At 38.8% G+C, this 25,665-nt stretch overlaps 1 protein-coding gene across 6 annotated transcripts in view; it reads left to right on the top strand.

Annotated features, from left to right (window-relative positions):
* Nucleotides 1-331: 331 nt before the first annotated feature.
* Nucleotides 332-25,665, top strand: part of LOC149169851 (tobamovirus multiplication protein 1-like) — a 380,857-nt gene continuing 355,523 nt past the window's right edge. For 3 of the 6 annotated variants that reach the window (XM_089428833.1, XM_089428834.1, XM_089428837.1), the window contains exons 1-2: nt 333-549; nt 667-940. In XM_089428833.1, the coding sequence (XP_089284959.1) occupies nt 725-940 (216 nt within the window). In that variant the 5' untranslated portion in view covers nt 333-549; nt 667-724. Of the gene's footprint in view, nt 550-666; nt 941-25,665 lie in introns of all 6 variants that reach the window. The other 3 variants (XM_089428835.1, XM_089428832.1, XM_089428836.1) reach the window with 3 other exon arrangements.

Raw genomic sequence — 25,665 nt, 5'->3', positions numbered from 1 at the left:
AGTGACATCTGTCCATATTATTTTAATAACGAAAACATTTAATAAGAATGAAAATTTTATCTTTATAAATCTTTTAAATTAACTAGGGCTTACAAATATGACAAGTAATAGATAATAATATTCCTTAACCTATCCTATCAATTAGGAAAAAAATATAATAAAATTTACAAACTTAATATATAAATAAACATCTTTAATTTTTAAAATTTTAAAATAAAAAAATCAAACCAACGATAATCTAAACTTATACAACATTTATTACATTATCGCGAAATTGATGTTTACCTAAATAAACAAACACAGTAACCGAGATCTTTTTATCAACCGCCCAGAGCTCGGTCGGTGTTTCCTAGCGAAGAAGCGAGTAGGGTACCAAAACTTCATATTTACCGCATCTAAATATCTATCTGCAGTAAATATTTATTTTGCCTCCATCTGAAAATCTTTCTTCGGTTAAAGATCGTAGTACATAGCCAGTGCTGACGACGAGTGAATGGCAATCCCCAGCTCTGTCGAAAATGCTCCGCGTCGCACTTTTCGTGTATCTAGGTCGGTCGGTCTACGCTGCAAATAATTAATGAATTCTAATTTCTTCATGTTAAGTTTTCTTTCAAAGTTTCGAATGGCCTACAACATTCCTCACCGAGCAATCTCTGGTTTCTACAGGGGGCTTACGACTATGGACGCTGAAATGAGGTGATGCAGATCTGTTTCTTCAGTAGCAATGGCGCTGGCATTTTCATTTATCAGTCGGAGGCTTCCTTCGATATTGAAGGGGAACCACGGGGCCTGCGCTTCAGTAAATTGCTGGGGGGAAATGAAGCTGAGGCTGAAGTTCGGCGAGATGATCTCGAGTCACTGCCTTTTGCCTGTAATGTTCGTCATTAATGTTGTCCTGGCCGTTATTGATGGCCTTATTGCCATGGTAGCCTTTGTACAGGTTCTTTTGTCTTAACTCTACCGCTTCGAAATCCTATTCTTGATTTTCAAGTTCACTTTTCCGGATGTGAAGAAGTATTTTAAAACAGAAGTAAAGCTACTTGCCTACTGCAAAGGTTACTATTTATGTACATGTGTCCTGGAAAAGAAGTGAGAATCTGACCTTTTTCTCACCTCAATTTATAATTTAACCTTTCTTAACTCGAATTTCAAAAATAGAAAAACAAAGCCAGACGGAAGTAGCTTTGGAAGACCTCCATTCTACAGAGCACATGGAAGAGCAATTATTTACAAGATTTCGAAACTGTGTCTTTCATTAGTCAATCATTTGGAACAGTGGCAAATATTGGCAGCTGCATTCTTTTACAGTAATGTTCCATTCTTTTAAAAAATAATATTGTGCATAGGATATCACATTGGCGGCGCAGTAGGCCTATCTTTCGGGATCATGTCATTTATTACTTAGAATTTCAGAAATTCGATGTCTGTCTTAGCTTTTGGTCACGGACGTTTAGAGTTTCAATTTCACACCAAGATATCTTATTTGCTGGACCGTACTGAACATAAATAGGTAGTTAACTTTCTACCTATCGACTTTTTAACCTTTTTTCAGATTCCTCGCATGTATGGGCTAAAATATCGCAAGGACATCTAATGGCAACCATATAAAGAAACAATTGTAGTTGAGGTGTCCGGCAAATGGCGCCAATAACTCCATGAGTAGGAATCGGTGTCTCCAGTAAAGAATTTTGGGACTTTTCTTGTGAAGTACATACAATTGCTGTTTTGATTTCTTGGAAATCATCTGCAAGAGCATAAAACTGTAAGTTAAGCAGGGCTAGCCTTTTACATTGAATTATTGTCCACAATTCTGCAACTGTATATCCAAAAAACAAATATCTAACAGAGAATCAGCAAGAATGAGGACAATTTGTAGCATCATAATTCAACACATAAGAAAAGCATTAGTTTGAAACAGCAGACGACGGTACTCTGATAGGGACTTCAGTTCCACATCGATGTTTATCTCTTATTGGCATTGTTGTCATGCTTTTATTTATCAAGACAATAATATTTCTATTTCCGAGGAATACAAGTTTAACACAGTTGAGATAAAAGACAAAGTATGTGATTATACCGTACAGGACTTTTAACATGTACAACTACAGTTCATACACTGTACCACACTGTTTGTACTCCTTGATACATAAAGTGTTTAATATTACTTTAGAGTGCATAGATACGGACTTTAAGACAAAATTGGAAGCTAGTCATAGGTGTCAACCGTCGACGAGGTCTGTTGCACAATGTGAACATCTCTATTGGAATTTCCACTCGATAGTCAACTGAGGGAACGGTGTTCATACTTCCAATATAGTACATTCTACTTCCCTTATCTGTAGTTTCGGGATCCTTCCTTCTCACCTGAATCATGAATGACAATGACACCTCCCTTTTAAATAGGAGACTTTGATATTGGACTCCTACTAATGTAATTGTTGGTGCAACTTGCTTGACACCTCTACTACAATTTCTACCGTATATAAATGCCTTTGACGTTTGGATGTCTTCATTATCTCTCCATTCTAAATTGCTGTCTATCTATGGGAGGATTTCTTTGAGTTTGCACTACCTATTAACATTCTTTGGGAACCATTTATCAGTCTTCAAAGTGCACCTACAACTATCCTTTGATACATTATAGATAAGAATTGCTTCTAACATGTATGAAAATTGGCATCCTTTACAAGCAGCTCCTGTGAGGCTTGCTACACAGCATAAGGGAACTGAAAAGGTAACAAGAAGGTTTGAAGCCAAATCCATAGAGTTTTGAGCAAAGAAGCAAAGATAAAATATATCTTTTTTCTGTCATAAACTGCTTCATGATTGTTGAATGTCTTTGTTGGCAGAGATGGGAATGATATTTAACTTATTACCACGTATGAAGGATATCACTGTTGGAAGAAATTGTCATTGATGTTAAAGGTTGAGTGGGCCAACATTTGTTTGATGATTTGTGTGCTCAAATAAGTGAATTTGGATGCAAGGACCCTCTAGATTGGTAGCCCTTGTCATACCATTTTGTTTGATAGGTGGCACGCCTTGTGGGTCCTCTTGGTTGGAGAGATATTGATGTTTGAAGATTGATGCCCCAAATGAATGGTTTTGCACCAACATCTCACCCCAAAAGTTACGACCCTCATATTTATTTCTGCCTCTTAAAGGAGGTCAAAATCATAATTTAAATTAACTTAAAAATTAAAATCATGTGTCCTACTACGACCCTCCCTTTTGAGGTAATATTTGGCCCTGTTTTAGGACAAGATTGTATGAAATTTTAATACTGTTGTAGTTAATTGGTTATTATTCTCCTATCAATTTGATTATTTGTCTTGTGCAATTTGTATATGACAAATACTAAATAAAACACTACTGCAACTTCACGTAAAATAAATAAACCACAGGAACTGAGAAAATATTGCACACACACACAAATAATGAACACTGATATTTTTGGACAAATTTCCCTGGAAAAATCCCTGTGTGGGGAAAACCAATTCTGTAGATGAGGGTTTATATTTTTTTTTCTAAGTAATACTAAACTATTATATTACAGCAAGAGCAGAGTTACATTGTGAAAATTACAACGGGGCCGCGGCCCTGTAAAATTTGTCCGTGGACAGACAGTAGACACTTGAGAATTCTTGCCAGAATTGCATAGGACACATGGACAGAGGACACATGGATAAAGACTTAGAGCCACATTCATGCAGCTGACACATGGACATATACACTTGCAGAACATCGACACAGAACAGAGATAACATAAAACCGACACCATTACATAGAGACAGAGTGACAGACTCATATATAACCGCATAGGAAGCTGACTGAGAAAAATTCTTGCTGTAGAACCTGGAGTGCGAGCTGGGCATGTCAATCTTCGTCAGTGGTCTGCGGCTCATCTTCTGCCTTGCAGCGTGGAGGCTGAAGGATAGCTTTGCCAAGGTTGCGCGCTCCACGGTCGCTTGGGCCAGCGCCTGAGTCACCAACAGGCTCTCTCAGGCTCGCTCCCGGGTCATGTAAGGGCCGCATCATCTCAACAGCAGGGAATTCCATATCCACCATGGGAACAATCCCAGGAACACGCGGAGGGTTGGCCCGAGGGATGTCATCCTCATCTTCCCATGGATTGCTACAATGCTCAACAGAGACAGTCACAAAGAAAGTGGAATTAGCTAAGGTGCAGGGGAGGCGGTAACGCACCATTGGGTGTTCCGTGTGCCCACAATCCATGCGCGCAGGCTGTTCCCCATTCTGCCTCTGCCCGGGGGCCTTCCCCTCGGCCTTCTGCATTCAGAGGATTCCTCAATTGAGGAGGAAGTCGAGGGGGCTCTGCCACTATACCCACCCCTGCCGCCGCTGCCTCTTCCCCTAGTACGCTGCATGCTGGTCTTATGAGCAGAGCGCTTAATTCCACAGTGAAACAGCGGAGTCGGCCTAGAAATGCTGCCAGACCAGGTTTGAGTTTCCCAATTGCCGAGAGCAGTGGCAGCAGAGCCTTGACCCTCTTTCTTAATGTTTGATTGAGGGCTGAGACTCTGAGCCTCCACACTTTCTAACGAAGCCAGAACAGGACTTAACAATGGACGCGGATACGAGCTGAAGCTCCGAGTGCCCTCACCTTCTAACGAAGCCAGAGCAGGAGCTAACGAAAGGCGCATACAGAGAGGCGTTACCAAATTCTCAGAGGCGCAATTGGCTTGCTTGTGAGCTTGCCAATTGCCCCACTCCTCCGCAGCATCACACTCACATTCACAATCAAAGTTCAGAACCTCCGTCAACTCCGGCGAGAACGAAACAGTTGCAGCGAGAAATGGCGTAAGAATGTCTGGGAGAAGGCTGTTATGAAGCGCCATGATGCGCTTCTCAAGAATCGCCTTGATGGTCGACAGGACTTCTCTGTCAACCTTCTTAATTCCCCTCCTTAAATGCTGAAGGGTGGTAGAATGTATGCGTGTCCTTCTGTCATGCTTGGCTCGTCCGGGCGGACACATGCCCTTTGGACGAGCCTTGTGTGTCACATGGCTAGCGATCACCCGCATCCGGGGAGATTAGGGTTTATATTATTAATAATAATCTTCAACAATTGAGAATTACATAGATTGTTTGCCTCCCACTGGCAAAATTGAGGGTTTATATTATTAATAATAATCTTCAACAATTGAGAATTACATAGACTGTTTGCCTCCCACTGGCAAAAGCTCCGACAATATTTTTACTCCACTTCTATTGGCTAAATCGAACCTTTGCAACAAACTCAACTCTCCTCTGTGTAATTCGCACCTCCTTCCAGCGACACGCACTGGAAAAATTGGAAATATGCACAACCACTTTTGGAACTCGCATTGCCCCCAAAAAACTGTTATAGTAATATACTCTGCCTCCAACAAATTGCTAGAGCAACTCACACTTCCTTTGTTTGCGGCAACTGGAAATCAATTTGTTGCCCCTGCAACTCACATTGGCTAATGCGTCCTCTCTGCAGAATAATTCAACCTCTTTCCTTCTCTCAAAATAACTGGAATCTTCGTGAAGAATTTCCCCAGAAATTCTCTCCTCAATTTTCATGCTACAACCTCGCTGCTGGTGCCCTCTACGCTATCACTACACCCTTACTGTTACTGCAAATATGTGTCTATGATTTGTTCTCCAAGTGCCCATCAATTTCCTCTTATGATCTCTCGTTGAGCAATCAATGACCATGATCTAATCTCAATCCATGGCCAAGATCATCTTGACCCCATCAAATGACCTTTTTTAGAAGTCTCTAGAGGAAAATCAATTTATTTCAATTAATTATGATTAATTAAGCGATTTCCCTACGTTAGACGTAGGAAAATTTAAAAAATGGCTAATTAATTCTATTTAAAGTACTTTTCTTTAGAATTTTTAATTTTTTTTTTGTTTAATTTTTTAATTTTTTATTTCTTTGGGTATTGGAGAAAATAATGCACTGTGTTCCTTAACCTCATGGACAACATGCTAAATTTTCTTAGGGCTATATTGTTCTTTACTTTGATAATTGTATTTTATTATTTCCATATTAAATTCACCCTGTTGTCGCCCGGCTTGTATAGGCACCGCGACAACGCTCAAGACGGGGGCTGTCACTCTGATCCCCGCCCACTTCGTTTTCGCTGTCTCCCAACAACAGGCTATGGGGGGTAGTCCCTATAGAATGAGATGAAGGAAAACAAGTTGGAAACCAACTTGTTTGGGAGATACGGATGATTGGCCTAGCCAATTGGTTAAATTTGAGCAAGATTATAAGTTGGATTAAATTTTGAAGTATGAGACCAGTGCCTTAATGGAGTCACAAATTCTTGCTTATAATAAATTGGAACCAAATGATCGAATGGACACCTGCTGCTTAAGATGATTGACTAACCTGAATGATATGCAAACCTGTGACCTATGTGTGATGCAAAGATCTTGGTTATTTTTAGTTAAATAGCTAATCTAAATGCAACCTTACCTTTAACTATTTTGAAGCTGGGCTCTGTTACCCATCATTTTGTAGGTGATATCCCTAGGAGAATTTTTTTCTCCAAGATGGTCCTTAGCTGGCAGCCAACAACCCCTTGCAGTAACCAGCTAGCTCATTGTGCCATTTCTCCGCCTCTTGAGCCAGCCATGTGGTCCCTCAACCATCTGCCATGATCGTATGTTTGAAGGTGGGCCTCTCGAACCTAAAGGTATGCCTTGTCATTTGGAAATTGAGTATTGTAGTTTTCTTATCATGGACACTTCTGGGCATGGATTAATGGGGGGTTTGATGGAAAGAATGGGATAGGTCTGTGCTTTTGTCCCTTAGGCCCCTTTTGGGTATCAACCTTGGATTCTAGTCCTGTGGGATCTCTTTTACTGACCATTTGGCTCTAGGGATGGTATTTCATGGGAAACCTTGATTTTGGTTGTGTGGTCTTACTCCCTTATCTGCTTATATTACCCTCTTTCCACTCATTATTACCCCATTCATCATTTTTCCCACTGGGTCCACATAGGGCTAGCTTGCCCCTTACCCTTGCCCACACCTTAGGTCATGGCCTGGAATGAAGCCCAGAGGTTGATGCAGCTAAAGAGAGATAAAAACATATTTGGCCACATTCAACAAGAAAATGTACCACAAAATGCCTAAGATGGCCAGGACAAACACATTTAGCACGTGGGCAAAAATCAATACATGAGCTCTATCCTATCATCATGATTATCACCCTGGTTCCTATAGGTTCTATGAACCTCCTTCATCATATAGGAACCCATGCTTGTCCCAACCCCTGGTGGGCAATGAACCACCCTACCTTAAAAGGGGGTATTCACTGCTATATCTTATACATCATAGTCTTACTCCTTGAGCCTCAAGCCATTAATCAAAGAAAATCATAAAAAGGCAAAAGGCATATAAAGAAGGGTGGAAAAATCAAGGCTGGGGCACCTCATGTACCACAATTGTTCCGTCCTATAAATTATAAACTCAAGTGTGGGCTTCCCTCTTATTAGCTACCCTTGTACCCCAACATGTGACCGAGGGATGCCCCTTCTCATCCCCTACCTCATTCGTCTATCTGTCACATGCCACCACCTTTTGAAGGATGTACCTTGACTATACTATCCTCTTTAGAAGTAGAAACCACATAATAAGATTATTGGTTAACCCCATTTGGAGGTTATGAGATATTCGCACATCCCGAAGCCCATTATGGAAGGCCAAACCATTATGAAATCCCCACCTGTGGTCCATGATTATTTAGCTCATTTACTTGATTTCTCTAATGACTTGTTGTATTGGAAGGCTAGGGGATGCATTGGATCTTATGCAGGATTGTAAATGGTCTCCATCTTGGGTTTGGTCTCCCTATATGGGGTCCTAATCCTCCAGAGGGTTACATTGGCACATGTAGGGTGTGCATTGAGAGCCATGGGCTTCCATAGCAATAAACAACACTCCATGGATCCCCATAACCATTCAGAGTTTGCTCGTGGTTTATTCACTGAACGAGGAAGATGCACATGATCCATCATGCCCAGCTGGCCCCAGATTTGCACCATACACTTGGTAGATGATCCAAGACTTGCATGATAATGTGGCATCACCTACACCATTATCTTAGCCCTTGCAGGCGATCTACAAGCATCTTTGATTTGTTTGGAGACCCATGAGCACACTTGTTTGCCCCCTCATCTCATTTGGATCACCATAGGTTATTACAAAGGGCCAAACCCTTGTCCACTGCTTTTGAGGGTCCTACTCTTCATTGTGGCACCCACGGACCTCATTAGGCCTCTTAGAGGGCCCTATGACATGCATGGATTATTATTTGACCTCTTGAGAGGCTTATTCTTTCATTTATGAGCTAGTTTGGTGGGATTGTCACCAAAAGTTGAATTATTAGAACATTATTTTATTTTTGGGGCTTATGTAGGCCAATGAGGCTAATTCTAACTCTTAATTTGTGTATAAATACCAGTGTTGCGAACATTGCGATTTTTTCGGTGATTTTTTTATTTTCAAAAAATCGTGAAAAAATCGCGATCCGATCAAAAAAATCGTGGCCGACGAAAACGACGACTTACAAATGAGATTTTGTGGTTTTTTTCTCATTTTTTCAGACAAAGGGCAAGAGTGAGAGCTAAAGAGGAGGAGAAATCGTCTACAAGGGTAAGAGAGGAGAAAAGTGCAGGAATTTAGCCTCTCAAGCAAGAAAAATTCAAGTTTGGACCAAGTTTCTTCAACAAAGCGTGGTTTTTAGGTATGGGCATAAAATTTAACCATTTTTTTGTTTTTTTCTTGTTTTTCCTTGGGTTTCTATCACCCATTTATTTTCAATGATTTTTGATTGGATTTGATTGTGTTTTTTTTTCATCTTTGTTGTATATAGTGGAGAGGGTTTATTTTGGTCAAAAATGCAAAAACTTGATTACTATATTTATTAGTTTAATTTTTTCATGTCCCTTAGTTTTTTCCCATCATTTTTGCCTGGGTTTGAATGTGTATTTTTTCCATTATTGTTGCATTGAGTTGAGTTTTTTTTTTTTGGGTCAAAAATTTAATATGTATGTAATTTTTTTGTTTTATAATTTTTTTTTAAAATTTAAGTTGCAATTCTTCTTGTGCCTTAGGAAAACTTCAAACTTCATCTTACATTAAAATTCAAGAGTTCAACAAAGTTACAAACATACCAATGAAATTGGACTCTCTGTGGGAATTTGGTGAACCTGATGGAGGGTTTGACATATCAAACTTGACTTGTAAGTTATGTGGGCATCATGTGACAGGAGGGTATACAGATTGAAGTATCACTTTGCAAAAATTCTTGGACATGAGGTAGGGCCTTGCTCAAATACAAATCCATAAATTATCCGAAGAGCCCTCAGATCATTGGAAGAAATATAGCAAACCAAATTGTCCAAGTCAGCCCTGAAAAGTTAACTCGCAAGGACTGGGAGTAGAGTGTCAGATTGGGGGGTGAACATGAGAGTGGTACTGGTTCTACTTCAACATCAGTATCTACAACCAACCTTGTAGCTGCCTCATCATTTTTGTGCCTAGAACCACCCCTGGTTCACAGCCATCTATCTCTTCAATTATTAAAGAAAGGGAGAAAGGAGAAGCTGACAATTGTTGGGCAAGTTTCTTCTTTGGAGTGATATTCCTTTCAGCGTTGTAAGGAACAATCCATTTTTCCAGCCTGCGGTTGATGCTATTTCTGTTGTTGGCCCAGGGTACAAAGTCCCTTCTTATGATGACTTTAGAGAGTGCATTCTTCAAAATGAAAAAGTTGACTGCACCAAGATATTTGAGGAGTTTAGGGCATCATGGGAACACAAGATGCACTGTGATGTTAGATGGTTGAACCGATCAAAAGGGTAGAAGCCTTATAAATTTCTTGGTTAATTGTCCCAAGGGGACAATGTTTATGAAATCTGTTGATGCATATGCACATATCAAAGATGCACGATTATTATGTGATTTGTTGGATGTGTTCATTCTGGAGGTGGGTCCAAAACATGTTGTCCAAGTCATAACGAACAATGCTGCAAATTATGTTGATGTTGGCAAGATGTTTATGGAAAGACATCCTACCTTATTTTGGACACCTTGTACTGCACATTACATTGATTTGATGTTGGAGGACATAAGAAAAATTCATTTTGTCAAGGATATTGTTGAGTCATAAAAAAACATTACAAAATTTATATATAATCATGTATCTGTGCTTCATTTAATGAGAACATTCACCAACAACAAGGAGTTGGTGTGCCCTGTGATTACACCGTTGCCACCAGTTTCATATCTCTTCAATCCCTCTTGAATTCTATGTGGGATTGTGAAGAGAATGCTTCTTTTAGATTAGTGGCGTGCTTTGGCATTTAGCCGCAAACCAAAGGGAGAGGCCATATGCAGGTTAGTTTCATAGTTGGAAAGCTTCTGGGCGAGAGTGTAGGAGGTGTGCAACATTATTGAACCTTTGGTAAAGGTTCTTCAATTCGTTGATGGAGACAAGCCCGCAATGAGCTACTTGTATGAGGCCATGGATAGGGCTAAAGGGTCCATTCAGACCTACTATGATGATAAGGGGGATGAGGGGTTTCATAAACAACAACTTCTATGGGAAGTGATTGATGAGTGATGGAACAATACACTCCATCGTCCCATTCATGCTGTAGGAATCTACATGAACCCCACATTTGCTTACTCCTGTGGTTTCTTATTTGATGCTGAGGTCATGGATGGATTCTTCACTTGTGTTTAAAGGATGGTGCCATCTCCAGCAAAATGTGTAGAAATCTCCAAAGAAATGGAGATATACAGGATGGTAGGTGGCACATTTAGCTTTGACATCACTGTGGTTGATAGGAAGACTAAAATGTCATGTATGTTTTAGTTTTTTAAATTTCATTGTCTCTTCAAGTTCATAACTTCATACTTTGCTTCAACTTTCAAATTTCATTTTTTTATTCTTATGTTTATCTTATTTGTTGCAAATGCATGGTGGAGAAGCTATGGTGGCAGAGTACCCAATCTCCGAAGGCTTGCCATTCGAGTGTTTAGCGAAACATGTAGCTCCTCAGGATGCAAGCACAACTGGAGTGTATTTGAAAAAATACACACCAAGAAGTGCAACAGGTTAAAACTTAAAATATTCCAAATTTCTGATCAATTTTTTGAATTCATTAAATAATATCTTTTTATGATTTTTTTTATTAATTTATGACCCTTGTACATGTTGGAGTCCCAACTACTTAATGACATGGTTTACTTCTACTACAATCTTCGATTGTGGGTGAGGCAACTTGAGAGGACACCTAATGTGGAGGTCATCTCATTGGATGGGATTGACACTACTGGTGCATGGAGGGTTGAGGCTGAGAGACCTCTCATGGAGTTGGCCGCTGATTGGTTAGAGCAGGAGGTAGTGGAGAGGGTAGAGGAGGAGGAGGAGGAGCAACAAGAGGACGTGACACCACCTACCCAGGCTACCCCTGTCACCAATAGAGGATGTGGTCTACCTCCTATAGCTCTTAGTTCTTAAGCTTCGAGAGCACAATCGAGTCCACTGCCAACTCCACCGCATCTACATCTAGAGGGAAAGCTATTGCGTTTTCTCGCAAGAGGGGCAGAGGAAATCGATAGTATTAGTTATTTTGTTCATTTAAATGTATATGACATTATGACTCATGATATGAGATGCATTACTATATTTTTTGTTGATATTTTGAGGCTGAGTTGGGACTCAAGACTTAGTATTCAGGACAGGATTCACTGTTATGTGTGATGTAGCACTAGAAATGATATTACATATCTTATATATTAGTTCTTTTATCATATTTATGTGTCAATGCATTTATTTTATGTTGTAGATGTTTTAGATATTAAAAAAATTTGAAAAAAAAAAGAATATTTTTGTATTTGCCGATATTTTTCCCAATTTTCCGATTTTTTCCGATTTCGGACCCTCGCCTATTTAATCTCGATCGCGATGTTCGCAACGCTAAATTCAAGTGAGATGAGTTCATTTGCTCATCATCACTTTCGGTTGGATCTTTTCTCGCTCTTGAGAATGTTGCATTTTTTATAGAGGATGAATTGGAGCTTTATGGATGAAATTTTGATGTGTGGATATTGGTCTATTTTATCTTGGAGCTTCTCTTTTGTCAATTGTGGATGGTTGGATATATTCTGTTACATGTAAGTACACGCTTTTAATATTATTTTTGTTTTACTTTGTCATATACATTGGATTGAGATTTCGCTTTTTCTAGGGCTAATTGCTACATGCATTTACTGCTTAAAATTGTGGAATTTTGTCTCTAATATAACATCTCTCAATGTATGGGCCATGTAATGTGAATGGAATCTCCTAGGGGTAATTGTTAAAATTGGCAACTAGGGCCAAACTCCATGTGGGTCTACTTATTCACAGAAATTGATTTTTTTTTTGGATTCCTCTCGTTGAGAGGTGTAGGATTGATCTAAAGATCATCCGATTCCGACATGTATTCATGGAGATATGGATTTATTTGTGTTATGGGACAATTCGTCAAGGTTGGCCAACAATCAAATTGCCCCTACTTGTCAACATTTTAGTATAAAAGGAGGTGGCTTGCAAGTCATTTGGAACACACCTCTTGTGATCTCTTCCTCTCCACTTGTCTTTGGGTTTTGGTGGGAGGAGAGATCTTAAGATGATACGCTGCCCTAAGAGGAGATGCCCTAGATGCTGTCATGGGAAAGAAGGATCTACGCAGCCCTAAAGAAGATGCCCTAGCTCCTAACGCTGGCATGGAGATGAAGGCCTAACACAGTTATGAAGATAGGCTTCTAACGCTGCCCTAATATAGCCCTAACGCTGCTTAATGAAGAAGCCTCCTAACGCAGTCATGAATGAGGGCTCTTCGCTGTCAAGGAAGGAGCTATATAAACATTGTCCTAATAGAGGATGATCATCACATTGATAAGAAGGCTTATCACAGAGACCTAATCTTCATGATGATAATCTCGGCATTAAGTCAGCCTGATCTCGCATGACAAGGAGCAAGTCTTGGCATATGAATCTCGGTAGTGTTCCTGTAGCAGTCTAGACAAACAACAAAGTCTTGGTGATGATCACAGTGATATAGAGGGTAGTGCTCTCCTCCTCGGTGGTGCATATCTCAACGAAAGGAAGCACGATGATTATCTTTTGATGGAAGAAAGGGATCTCCGAATCCTACACTAGCCCTAACAGTCTCGGCATAACTGTGACAGAATCTTGAATATATCACAGTGAGATTCAGACCTGTATGTATGCATCTCGGTGATCTCATAATAAGACATAGTCACAATCCCACTGTCTCGGCATAAGGAGAAGAAGCAGTATTACAGTCTATTTATAATAAGGAGTTGTACTAGAGTCTCGGCATAATGACAATGAAGTGTAGCATAATAAAGTGCAACATAGTGACGATGAAGTGCAATATGAAAGTAATGGCTTGCATGGTGCAGCATAATAAAGTGCAACATAGTGATGATGAAGTGCAACATGGTGCAACATAATAAAGTGCAACATAGTGATGATGAAGTGCAGCATGAAAGTAATGGCTTGCATGGTGCAACATAATAAAGTGCAACACAGTGATGGTTGTATGTAGTATGATGAGTGCAACATAGTGTAATGAAGTGCAGCATGACAGTGGTGCAGCACAGTGATGATGACAAGTGCAACATAGTGTAATGAAGTGTAGCATGATGGGTGCAGCATGGTGATGGAATCACCTTGGAGAATCAGTTGAAGCAGTATGCCTTCACTTGAGTTCAGATCAGCTACCTCGTGTGTTATCTTCTTAGTGAAGATCTCTGCTCTTATTTTGTCAAGTCAAATGTTGACTTCTGATGTATATGTACTATCTCTCTCTTTGATGAACTATTGAAGAACATAAGAAGAATTAATTGATCAAGGGTTTCCCCACATTGGGGTTTGTCCCTGGCTGGCGCCACATCTTGTGTCCTCTTGTCTTGGCTTGTCTTTTGCGATTTATGTTTATGTTCTATCTGCATTTTACTATCATGCTAAATATGATTGCTAATTTGGAATTGATATTGAGCTAATATGGAAAATTGAAGTAAATTTGCTCTCAGCATAGAACATACCTAAAATTAAAAGTAATTATATTAAAGAATTGACCTTGATAAGACATCTCCTTTTCACATTGAAGTATAAAAGCTGCAAGACTGCTTCTTCATGGCCTAGAAGGCTAGCGAAGTGGTTTTGAGGCCTCCTTGACCGGGAATCAAAGATCCTCACTCATATTCATCATAGACTCCATTCTCCCAAGACTAATGCACTAATCTACCAAGAGGTGGTCACCTGAATCACATATTTTTCACCTTTCTCCAGGTCTAGCCAAGTTGGGTAAATTAGGGCATCGTTTTCCCAGCAAACTACTCATCCAAAAAGTTCGATCTCTTAGGGTATCTTGCGCTGGTGTTTCCTTTAGTCCTCCTCCAAATTTGAGGCCATTCTGACGGTGGAGTTGTGAGAAAAGCCAAGCCCTAGCGTCAGGATCAAAATTTGCCCTAGCATCCCCAAAGGCTAGTACCTTATTGGATCAATTCAAACCTTCAAGTGGATATTCTTTCTTTGATCCATTTCCATACCTTGTCCAGGTTAGGGAAAATCATTGATTGCCCTACTCTTCTCCCCTACCCTAGACTGGGTCCACTTGGTCTCGTGTGGTTCCGTTCCTTTAAAGAGACAATTCTTCAAGAACCATCTGGGATACCAATTTCAATAAGGATTTTAGGGATTGGGAAATTCCTTCATAAGTCATATCCCATAAACCTAACCCTCAAATCCTCCTTTCCTTTCCCTAGAAGACATTGTACCTTGCTTAGAAAGCAAGCAAGCTCTATCGTTCTAACTCTTCCAAGAAAGGGATTATTTGGGTTACTACACATCATTTCATTGACTTATCCTTCATTAGTGACTCAATAATATACCGGCTCTCCTCCCATTGGTGAAAGTCCATAAATAGAAGGGAGCCTTAGCTGAGGTGATAGTGGGCGAAGTCTCCATTTGTTGCCCTTGGCCTAGCATTTGCCCTTTAGGGATCCCCTGCTAGTTTGAGTGGAAAGAAGCTCCAAGGTAGGTTGTGGGAAGGAGGCCAACATGAAGCACGTTAGGGCTTGATTAACAATACCTTTTGTTGTGCTCTTATCACCTGATGCCTCTGGCGCTACAAGACTGTGGCTCTGACAACTGCAAGGTCATCGTGTTAACCACCGAAGAGTTGCCGAGGCCCCTCAAGCTAAGTGAAAAGGGTTGCCCGATATCTCTATCAACCTAGCTTATGCTAGGAGGTAAATTACTAATGCAATCTAAATCTAGTATGCTTATGCAAGAGATTATCTTGAGTTAAGATTGCTTAAGTTACTTAAGTACTTATGTGGAATTTGTCTTAATGCAAGAGTACTTAACAATGTCGTGAGACAATCTTAAACAAGATAATTGCTAAGAGATACAAGTGTAAATTTCAAGTAACCAACTTATCCACCAATGATTATTAACACAAGAGATTATGCCAATTAATAAGATCAATGTCAGGTTCTGAGTGCAAATATGAGATAAGCCAATTTCAAATCTATGACAATTTATATTGGCAGTAAAAGTCAGAAAATCGAGACTTAATCAGCGTTATAACAGCAGTGCGGAAACCACTTCAAATCATGAAATTTGCTCTAGACATAAAACACAAAAATTCTCAATGACCAGCAAATGTAAATTAACTTATTTATTTAGCCCACTTTGTAATGATGTATTCAGTGATATTTCAGATTTGATTGTTAGTTTACAGCAGTAAACAACCACAAATCAGCAAGCTAAAGATGCCAAAAATAGATGGTCAATATGCCCAAAAATAGTAAAAATGCACTAGAACTCAAAATTTTCAAATTTTAGGGCTTTTAGGAAGTGTGATTCAGAAATTTCAGAATTGATAAATTTATTACAATAGTAAATTAGTGACAGATCAGCGAGCTAAAAATACTGAAGATGATGCCCAAAATGTCTAAAAATAGTAAGTTTTTACCGGAAACTGAAAATTCAAATTTTTGATTTTTATCAAGAATATGCTTTAGAAATATTTCAGACTTGAATTTCACAGTTATGCAGTAAATTCCAGCAAGCTAAAAAGTTAGATCTAGGTCAAATTAGAGATGCCCAAGTGGCCAAAACTTGTGAAAATTTAGATTTTGCAATTCTAATTGATTTTGACCAATTAAAATGTGATTTTAGGGCTTAGATATTAATGATTTGACTGCTGTAACAAAACTGAAGCAAAACAAGGGTTTAGAGGTCAAACCCTAGGCCCAAGGCCTTGAAGATCCCACAGTTGAAATTCGTTGAAATTTTGGGTTCACTTTGCTGCTTGAAAAAATGAATTTTGAGACCTTAAGCCTGCAAAACCGCCAAGTATTTAACTTTAAAAATTCAAATCAGGGTTTCATGTCAATTTAGGGCAAAAGAGGTTAAGAAAATGAAGAACAAGGCTATGGGAGACGAATTTGCGGGGATAAAAGGGCAAGGATGGTAGATCGAGGCCCAAAGATGAAGGATAAGGCCTCAAAGAGGCAACACTATGCCTAAAACGGCTAGCATTTGGGGTATAGAGGGCTTAGAGGCCTAGGAATAGCATAAGTCCAAGGAAAGGGAGCCACAAGCCCTTAGAGGGCTGCGACCTAGGGAGAGAGGAAGAAAAGGGTCGAGGAGGAAGGCCAAGAGAGGAGGGCCGAGAGGGAAGGAGGCCGAGAGAGGGGAGGTTGAGAGGAAAAGAGGAGGCTGCAAGGCCTTTTGGGCCTGCGGCTAGGGTAAAGAAGGGAAGCTGCAACCCCTAAGGGTCACGGCTAGCCCTAGGAGGGCTAGAAACCAAGACGCTGGAGGGAGAAAGGTTGACGCTGAGGCCTAGGAAGGCAAAACCGGGGCTAGAAGCCCTGAAAAGCTTGAAACCCTTGCTCCAATTTTTTTATGCTTTAGCTCTTTGATTTTCTAAATTTTTTTCCTTGGAAACCCTGCAAAAAATTCTGGGAGACTAGATCTTACCCTCAAGGGCCTAGATCTAGCTCTTCTTCCACTTGATTCCTTGATCTAACTTGCAAAAATAAAATTTACAACACCCAAACCCCAAATATATACAAAATGAATCTAAAAACCCCAACCCAAGTTAGAAAAATAATTTACAATTTAAATTACAAAATTTATTTACAAAATATACATGGGTTTTTAAAATAGATTTTGAGAAAATAATTTTTATGATATTTTTCCTTGAAAGAATGGCTAAAACGCTTCAGAAAAATTAATGCTCACTATAGCCCAAGCGAAGATTCAATCCACCATATAAAAACTAGAGATCCAAACAAAGTAACCCTTGCCCATAGTCTGTGAACTTGGAGACCAAGGATTGAGTACCCGTGCACACTATGTATTATCTCAAAATAATAATATAAAACACCACATAGGAAGCCCGTAGTCAATACATACCACAAATCAACGAACAAGAACACCTCGAGTTGCACCCCAAAGTCTTTTATTATAGTAGAAAAAATAGTTCCTAGCGGGACAATAGTTTACAAAATGCTTCAGCAACAATTCTAGCCAAAGATCAAGATGACTAGAGACTCAACTGACTCTCTAATTTATAGATAAATCTTCCAAATGGAAAAATAACGGCTAGTTTTTTATCCTTGTCAAAATAATTTTCGTTGTTGATAAACACTTCAAGATCTTTTAATCTTGGCCTTTGATTTTTTATTTTCGGGGAATTTTCGAATTTATTATTTAATTCCATTTTAATTAGCTCAAAATTAATTATTTTGAGCTAATTTTCTAAAAAAATTGTCTTTGACTTAACCACCAAGGTCCAAGGGTCCAAATTTTATTGAAATATACAATATTTTCTTGGTGGAGGACCTTTAAAAATTGACTCTTTTAAGACCCACGATTTTTTCCATTTGGAGAATTTATTTTCTTAAGACAATTTAATTTGACTTTAATTAATTAATTTTCTAGCTTAGGATTTAATTTTATTTTGCCAGAAAGATTAATTAATTTACACATGAGGGGATTAATTAATTTTCCAACCCTTTAATACATAAAACTTTACATTTACACTCAAAGAGGGAATACACATTTGCCTTAGACCCTCAAGACACATAACCCATCTGCGACACAATATGATCTCGTAAACCAAGTGATTTGCAATAAAATAATTAGGCCAACTAGCTTAAATTATTCCCAAACCACATTTACATCAGACTTGACTAAAAACACTAGGACTCACCTAATAATTCGACAATAAATTTCACTCTAGCTTTGGGGTTTAAGTTGGAGGGAAAAAACTCCTTTGATTAGTCATGGCGAAAAACATAGGTAATCAACGAGGTTAAAAAACCTCCTACGATGGAATTCGTCATCAAATTATAAGCTTACTTAAGTTGTTACATAGACTCGAGGTTTAGTAAGATCATTTACAATATATAACTTGCAAAATGGGATGACCATGACACATGGACCGCTGATATGTGATCTGATCTTTGTTGAAAAAAGTTGGTACTTTTGCTTCGCTGGAACTTTGACAGTTTGAGTGCAACACACCCCATAACATCATCATATTATTCAGATTTACATCATTATTCAACAACATATGCAACTATGTAGAAAGAAAAATATCATCATCAATGCAATGGAACATACAAGAACAATAGAAGAAAAACATTCACACATAGAGACACCAGGGTTGGTCGGAGACTAGGGGCAAAACCCATTATGGGGAAAACCCTTTCAAATTCTTCTTATTAGATTGTCATTGAATGATTCAACAAAAGAGAGTACAATGATCCATATCTTCATCCATACAACTATCCAACAACATCAACTAAACAATATTCATGAAATGAACCCAACAATGCAAATACTCAAAACCCTGATTTAGAAGCTTATGATTAACTGCCACTATTTACGAATAACTATTGAATACTGCGGTCAACTGAAAAACCAGAACCTAGGTCCCAATTGCAGGGAAGGCATGTTGTGGGTGCGGATGAGAGGCTTCAATCGCACAGATGAGACGGTCTACGTGTGGTTACCATTGAGATTTCTTCGTGACATGCCTGCTGTTGAAATCCAAAACCCTAAAACAGAGATGTGAGCTTTAGACCCTGCAATTTCACCTTCGTGCGAACCCATTCCTCCGCGGACCTGCCTCAAACCTGTGCGAGCCAAAAATAAGAAAGAGAATAGAAAAATGATCCAAGATGATTGTCCAAATGAGGTTGAGGTCACTTGTATTTATAGCCTTCCAAGGGTGTCCAATTTGCTTTAGGGTCGACCTGATCAAATATGCACATGTGGGCTTTTAATTCAAAATTACACTTTCCCTTGTCCAAATTGAGCACTTCAATAGTCAAAATTGGTCCTCTCAAAAAGAGGAATCTCATCCCATGGTTGGAATTTGTCACTGAGCTGCCAAATTAACACTCCCTCTCAGCTAGGGAGAAATTCCAACTGCATCATGTAATCATCACAAGTATCCTATCATCAAATCATATCCAATCTCAAGTATCTCGTCATCAAATGTTATCACTGCTCATCTCTTGCTTATTCTTGCTTATCTCTTGATTGTCCTTGCTCATATGCTGAACATTCTCGAATCTAAAAGAAGAAGAATTTGACATCGGAGGGGAGCCTAAGCTACCACCCTCTATCATGTCGGAGAGCACATCTTAATCCGAAACAATATTAGGGAGCACATCTCAACTTGCAACCACATCGGGGAGCACATCTCAACCCGAAATCACTGCCAGTAGGGAACCCAATACTACCACCCAAGAAACATCAAAGAGCTTATCATTAGGGAGCCTTGCTCAACTTGGAACCGAGATAGGGGAGCTAACATCTCCGACCCTATGGGTGACAAATAGGGGACCAACATCTACGACGCTATTGTCCAGAGATCCCTCAACCCCAGAAGCACTCCATCTCAATTCCTCACCTTGGGAGCTCAAACAAGGGGAAAGAGCCGACTCAGTGTTCTCGATTAGTCTTGCTCTCTGTAAATTAGAAACATATCATTGTGTTCATATCTGGTATCAACTTAATCATTATGTTGCAATAGCAACAGTCTCCTGTTCATGCTGGACATGAAATCAAATATTATATTAGAACAATATATATATATATATATATATATATATATATATATATATATCACATATTGATACCTTATTCATCCTCCCTCTCATGGAGGTAGCAACCACAAGCCTAAGCTTGTCTCATACACCAACACCAGTTGAAGATATCTCAGTCCTAGCTATATATGGGAATCTCTGCCAATCGGATCCCACTCTTTATCATCGCAATGTATCACTGTCACATCTAGAACCTGGTCAAAATAATTTTCCAAAGAGTTCCTTCAACCTGCCTTACAACTATCCATGTTAGCAACATCATACTCAACCTCGGCCGTGTTGGAAAATGTAACTATGTTCAGTCTTCATTAATGTACTTGAGTCATCATGTAATGTACTTGTCAAAAGAATAAAGAAAAGATTTTTTATTATTGTTATTATGACTTATTAAAGCATGGATTTCATGCTTGGGTCACCTTGTTTTAGGTCAAAGTCCCCATTGAGGACTTCTAGGATTTACTTTGAGTCAATAGAGTCATTGTACTTTTAAAGAGACCCTTCTTGGGATTTTGAATCATGTAAAAAGGTAAAGTATTGAGTCAAATATGATTTATGTACCCTCCACACCATGTCGGCCTAGAAGAAGATCAAGTTGGCCTAAGGACCCTATTCGACATCACATGGAGCCTATAAATACAAGCACATCGAATTCATTTGGACCATCATTTTTTCACACAAGTTTGATATCTCTTGTAGATGGGAAAAAGTGCAAACTCTGTTGTCGAGAAGCCGAACTGAATGCAAGTTTGGGGAAGTCTAAGGAGAATGGAAAAATCGAAATTTTGGTGCTTCTCTCTCTATGTTTCGTGTCTTGGATTGAGAGATAGAAGTCTTCCAAGTTTCTTTGTTGCCGGAAGTTGCCAGTTGCCGAAAGTTGCAGCCTAGTCGAAGTTGCTGGAAAAGGGTCGAAATTCTAAGAGGCTGACTTGGTGTGGAGGGAAGGTATTGTCTTGGTCTAGGGTGAAGAGTCTCAAAGAATACTATTGAAAGGAATAATTTATTGACTGGGATTTCCCCTCGAGGGGGGTTTTGCCTTGACATAGTGCCTACATCTGGTGTCTATTGTTTTTATATGTTGTTGCTTTGGTAATTGCTTGATGAATTAAAGGAAACAAGATATAAATAATCTTAATAATAAGAAACAATACAAGCAATTATCAAGAATAAGAAAATCTTTTTGCCTTTTTGATTTTCTAACATGGTATCAGAGCTTTGGTGAAGAAAGAAGAAAAAGGCAGTCTCAAGCACTTGATCAAGGAACCATTCAAAAGGACTATCTCAGGGAAGGAGTCTACTATATTCAAGGAAGATGTCTAACACAATCAAGGGAGAGAAAAAACTTGAAGGGGCCTCTAACTACAGGTCTTGGAAGAAGAGGATTGACCTAATCCTTGAAAAGAACAAGGTACTAGACTTGGTCAAAGGAAAAGTAAAGAAGCCTACAGAGGATTCCAATGATGTTGACAAAGTGAAATACAGGGAATTAGAATTGGTGGCCATGACTCTAATGGTAGAAGGAATAAAGGACAACCTTGTCCCATTCATAGCTAACATCGATCATGCTTAGGAAATGTATGAAGCCTTGTCAAAGTTATTTACTATTAAGAACATTGGTCAAGTAGCAAGTTTGAAGAATGAGCTAAGGACCACAAAGATGACTAAAGAAGACACTGTGGCATCCTTCTTTGTGAAGATAGCTAGAATCAAGGATGATCTCTTAGCCATTGATTGTTCCAGACAAAGAATTCGTGATCACTGCGCTATTAGGATTGCTATCCTCTTGGGGTGCATTTGCTGCAGGTCTTAATAGTTGGAAAGAAGCTCCCACTTTTGAAGAACTATGAACTGCCTGCAGTTAGGAAGAATTAAGGATCTAATTAGTTGCTAATCCTGAAGGAGTATCAAATGCCTACATTGCTCAACATAAAGGAAAGAAATCGAAAGGACCAAGGAAGAAAGTTGATATTTCCAAGATAAAATGTTATCAATGCCATAAGAAGGGTCACTACAAGAGTGACTCTCCTGACAATCCAAGGAATAAGAAGAGAGAAAGAGATCAAGCTAACTTTGCTGAAGAAGGAGACTCAAAGAAAGCCAAGCTCGAAGAATCTGACATTAGGGGGTTACACTACTAAGTCCTTGTAGCTTTAGATATCTTGTTTTATATGTTTTAAAATTGATAGGTTTTTAACATATTTTGGAAGAGAAATTTTTATTGTTTTTATAAGTTTGTAGGTATCCCTCAAGCTTTGGAGGGAGGCCCCAATAAACTCCCTAAGATAAGTATCTCATTTCCTTTCAGTTTTTGGTTTCATGTATTCATTTAGTTTTGATTACATTAAATACTAATCACCATTCTCCATCTATTGTCTTGATTAGGAAAAACATCTGCAAGAAGTATGAAGGAGAACCTCTCAGGACAAGGTAGGTCAAGGAACAAAGGTATGCTTTAAATACATTGATTTCTTTATATTAAGGGATTATTCATTTGATAGTCTATTACTAACATTGTTATGTCTAGTTATATTGAATCATAATGATTCTTGTTTTGGGTGATTCATCTCTGATAAATCTACCTACCCCACTCATATTCTTAACTAATTTTGTAGAACCCTAAATAGGTTCTAGAAAACCCTAACCGAAGGGTATGCTAATGTGAATGTTTGAAACCCTAAGCTGCTTAGGGATATTGTGAAATGCTATTTGAAGTTTGATGATGTCATGTTTGGGAATTTGGTATGATCAAGAAAACCTAACTTGTTAAGGTTGAATGCTAAGGTCTAAAATCACGAACCTTTGAAGTTTTTGGTAATGTTGGGTTTGCTATGTTTTTACATTGAAACCCTAAACTCATTAGCGTCTGGTGGAATGTGTGAGCAAAGACCTTTTCAATGTCTTAGAAATGTTTTCCTTGGTATGGGTGTGTTTGTCTGATCAAACTCTAGTCTAATCAAGTTTGTATGTCTAACTCTCATTTGATATTTGTTTGTGAAGTTGGGTTTGATTAACACATGATATGAAATGTATTTGCATGATGATGAAATCTAGGCATGTATAGATATGTCTTTTTGGTTGAAACCCTAGCTTGGTCTAGGTCGGATATATTAATGTTGTCGGACATATGATATGCTTATGTATGATATGTATGAATTCCTATATATGTGTGTTGACCTAGTCTTTGATGGTCACAAGGCTTAGGATTTAATGGAAGTCCTTGTTTAAGATTCTAGGATGATGATATTTAGAAAACTAGGGTTTTGTAGCTGAACCCTAGTAGTAGTTAAATTGTCTAGTATACAACAATCTGAGATCTATGTATTTAATGATTGTTGAGATTGTGAAAATGAAATTTTAGGTTTTTGAGTTGAACCTTAGTCGAAGTAAAAATCTCTGATGTATGATGATATGATAATTTGAGATTTGTGTAAGATTGTTGAAATCTGAGTTTTGGTTGGGATTGATGGTTGATTGGAAATCTAGGGTTTGCAACTAACCCTAGTGGAAGCTGGTCATGGTAATGACTAAGTTGTGATTAACTTTGATAGTTTCTTTTGTATGAGATCTAGGATTTGTATGAAACCCTAGTGGGAAGTCTAAGATATGAATTTTGAAAGATTGTTGGATGCTTTATATTTGTTTGACTTGTTTCTAGGGTTTGCTATATGTTGAAGTAAGGTATTGCATACATTTGGAAGAAACATTGAAACCCTAGATGGAATGAAAGCTGTTATGAAGTAGTCTAGGGTTTATGACAAAGTCCCTAGCAAGATGTTGAAGAGTATATGTCTCTTGTTTGTAATTAAGTATGGGTATTTGATATGTATAAAGATGAAATGCTTCCGTGATTATGATATGGCTAACCTCATGCTTCTATAGATTTGGTTGTACTTGATATCTAAGTTGTGCAGGTGCACAATCTTCAAATTGGTGGAGATGCTTGATGTGACAAGCATGATGAGGATGATAATAAATTTGATGAAATGGTTGGAAGCCATGAAAGATTCTTCAATGACGAAAAGAAGAAACTGTTCTCCTTGGGGAAGCATGAATAAGAGAGATCTCCCTAAGATTAAGAGGGAGTCCGGATGAAGAGATGCTTCTTGGTTGAGAGGAAGGGCATAGTTTGGTTTTGATTAATGAATTTCGGAGGATATGTTGTTGCATGAGGAGTAGGAAAGGAAAGTGTATAATTGAGTAATCTTCTGTCAAAGATTCAGTTGATAGTCCTTCTAAGTTGAGGAGCAACATCTAGAACGACCTCGAGGTTTGTTTCTTAATCATGTACATGTGAAAGTATATTGTTGATTGGGGTTGTGTATGTACAGGTGAATCTCTCGAAGGTTTTGATAGCATTCTAGTTACCAATCAGTTTGATTGGAGAGATTGGTCATCCTTGATCTACTGGATCAAGGGGCGTTGAAGCTTTGTGAGTGAAGCATTGTCTGGGAGGACATCTGGCCGACACTTTGTGTTGATGTCTAGGTCCTGAAGTTGGAAAGGTGGTGTTGGTTATTGAGCTCTGTTTTGGATACACACTTGGATTTCTGGGTTGATGGTTAGCTAGTAAGACTGATGGTACCTAGAAGGGCTGACAGCTTGAGTCCATTTTATTCCCACTCGGATAGATTACCCCGGTCAGGAATCTAGTTCGTGACATTGCAGTGTCTAAATTATTGAGAGACCATTGGTTCGATTGCACTGGTCAAGAATCTAGTCCATGGCATTGCGATGCCTAAAGTTCTTCATGGTTCATATAGTTTGAGATCTTCCATTGTATTTGTACATTATGAATACCTCCCTAGTTAAGAGGGAGTGTTGGAAAATGTAACTATGTTTGGTCTTCATTAATGTACTTGAGTCATCATGTAATGTACTTGTCAAAAGAATAAATAAAATAATAATTATTATTATTATTGTGACTTATTAAAGCATGGGTTTCATGTTTGGGTCACCTTGTTTTAGGTCAAAGTCCCCATTGAGGACTTTTAGGATTTATTCTGAGTCACTAGAGTCATTGAACTTTTAAAGAGACCCTTCTTGGGCTTTTGAATCATGTAAAAAGGTTAAGTATTGAGTCAAATATGATTTATGTACTCTCCAGACCATGTCGTCCTAGAAGAAGATCAAGTCGGCCTAAGGACCCTATTCGACCTCACATGGAGCCTATAAATACAAGCACATCGAATTCATTTGGAGCATCATTCTCTCACACAAGTTTGATATCTCTTGTAGCTGGGAAAAAGTGCGAAGTTTGTTGCTTGGAAGCCAAAGTGAATGCGAGTTTGGGGAAGTCTAACGAGAAAGGAAAAATCGAAATTTTGGTGCCTCTCTCTCTTTGTTTCGTGCCCTGGATTGCGAGATCAAAGTCTTCCAATTTTTTTTATTGTCGGAAGCTGCCAGTTGCCAGAAGTTGCTGAAAAGGGGTCGAAATTCTAGGAGGC

The sequence above is a fragment of the Pinus tabuliformis genome, chromosome 4_2 (genome assembly GCF_031772625.1).
Source record: "Pinus tabuliformis cultivar Carrire ecotype Pingquan chromosome 4_2, CPIR1, whole genome shotgun sequence".
Taxonomy (NCBI): Eukaryota; Viridiplantae; Streptophyta; class Pinopsida; order Pinales; family Pinaceae; genus Pinus; species Pinus tabuliformis.
The sequence above is the reverse complement of the archived record's forward strand: the minus strand, read 5'-3'. Positions and strand labels throughout refer to the sequence as shown.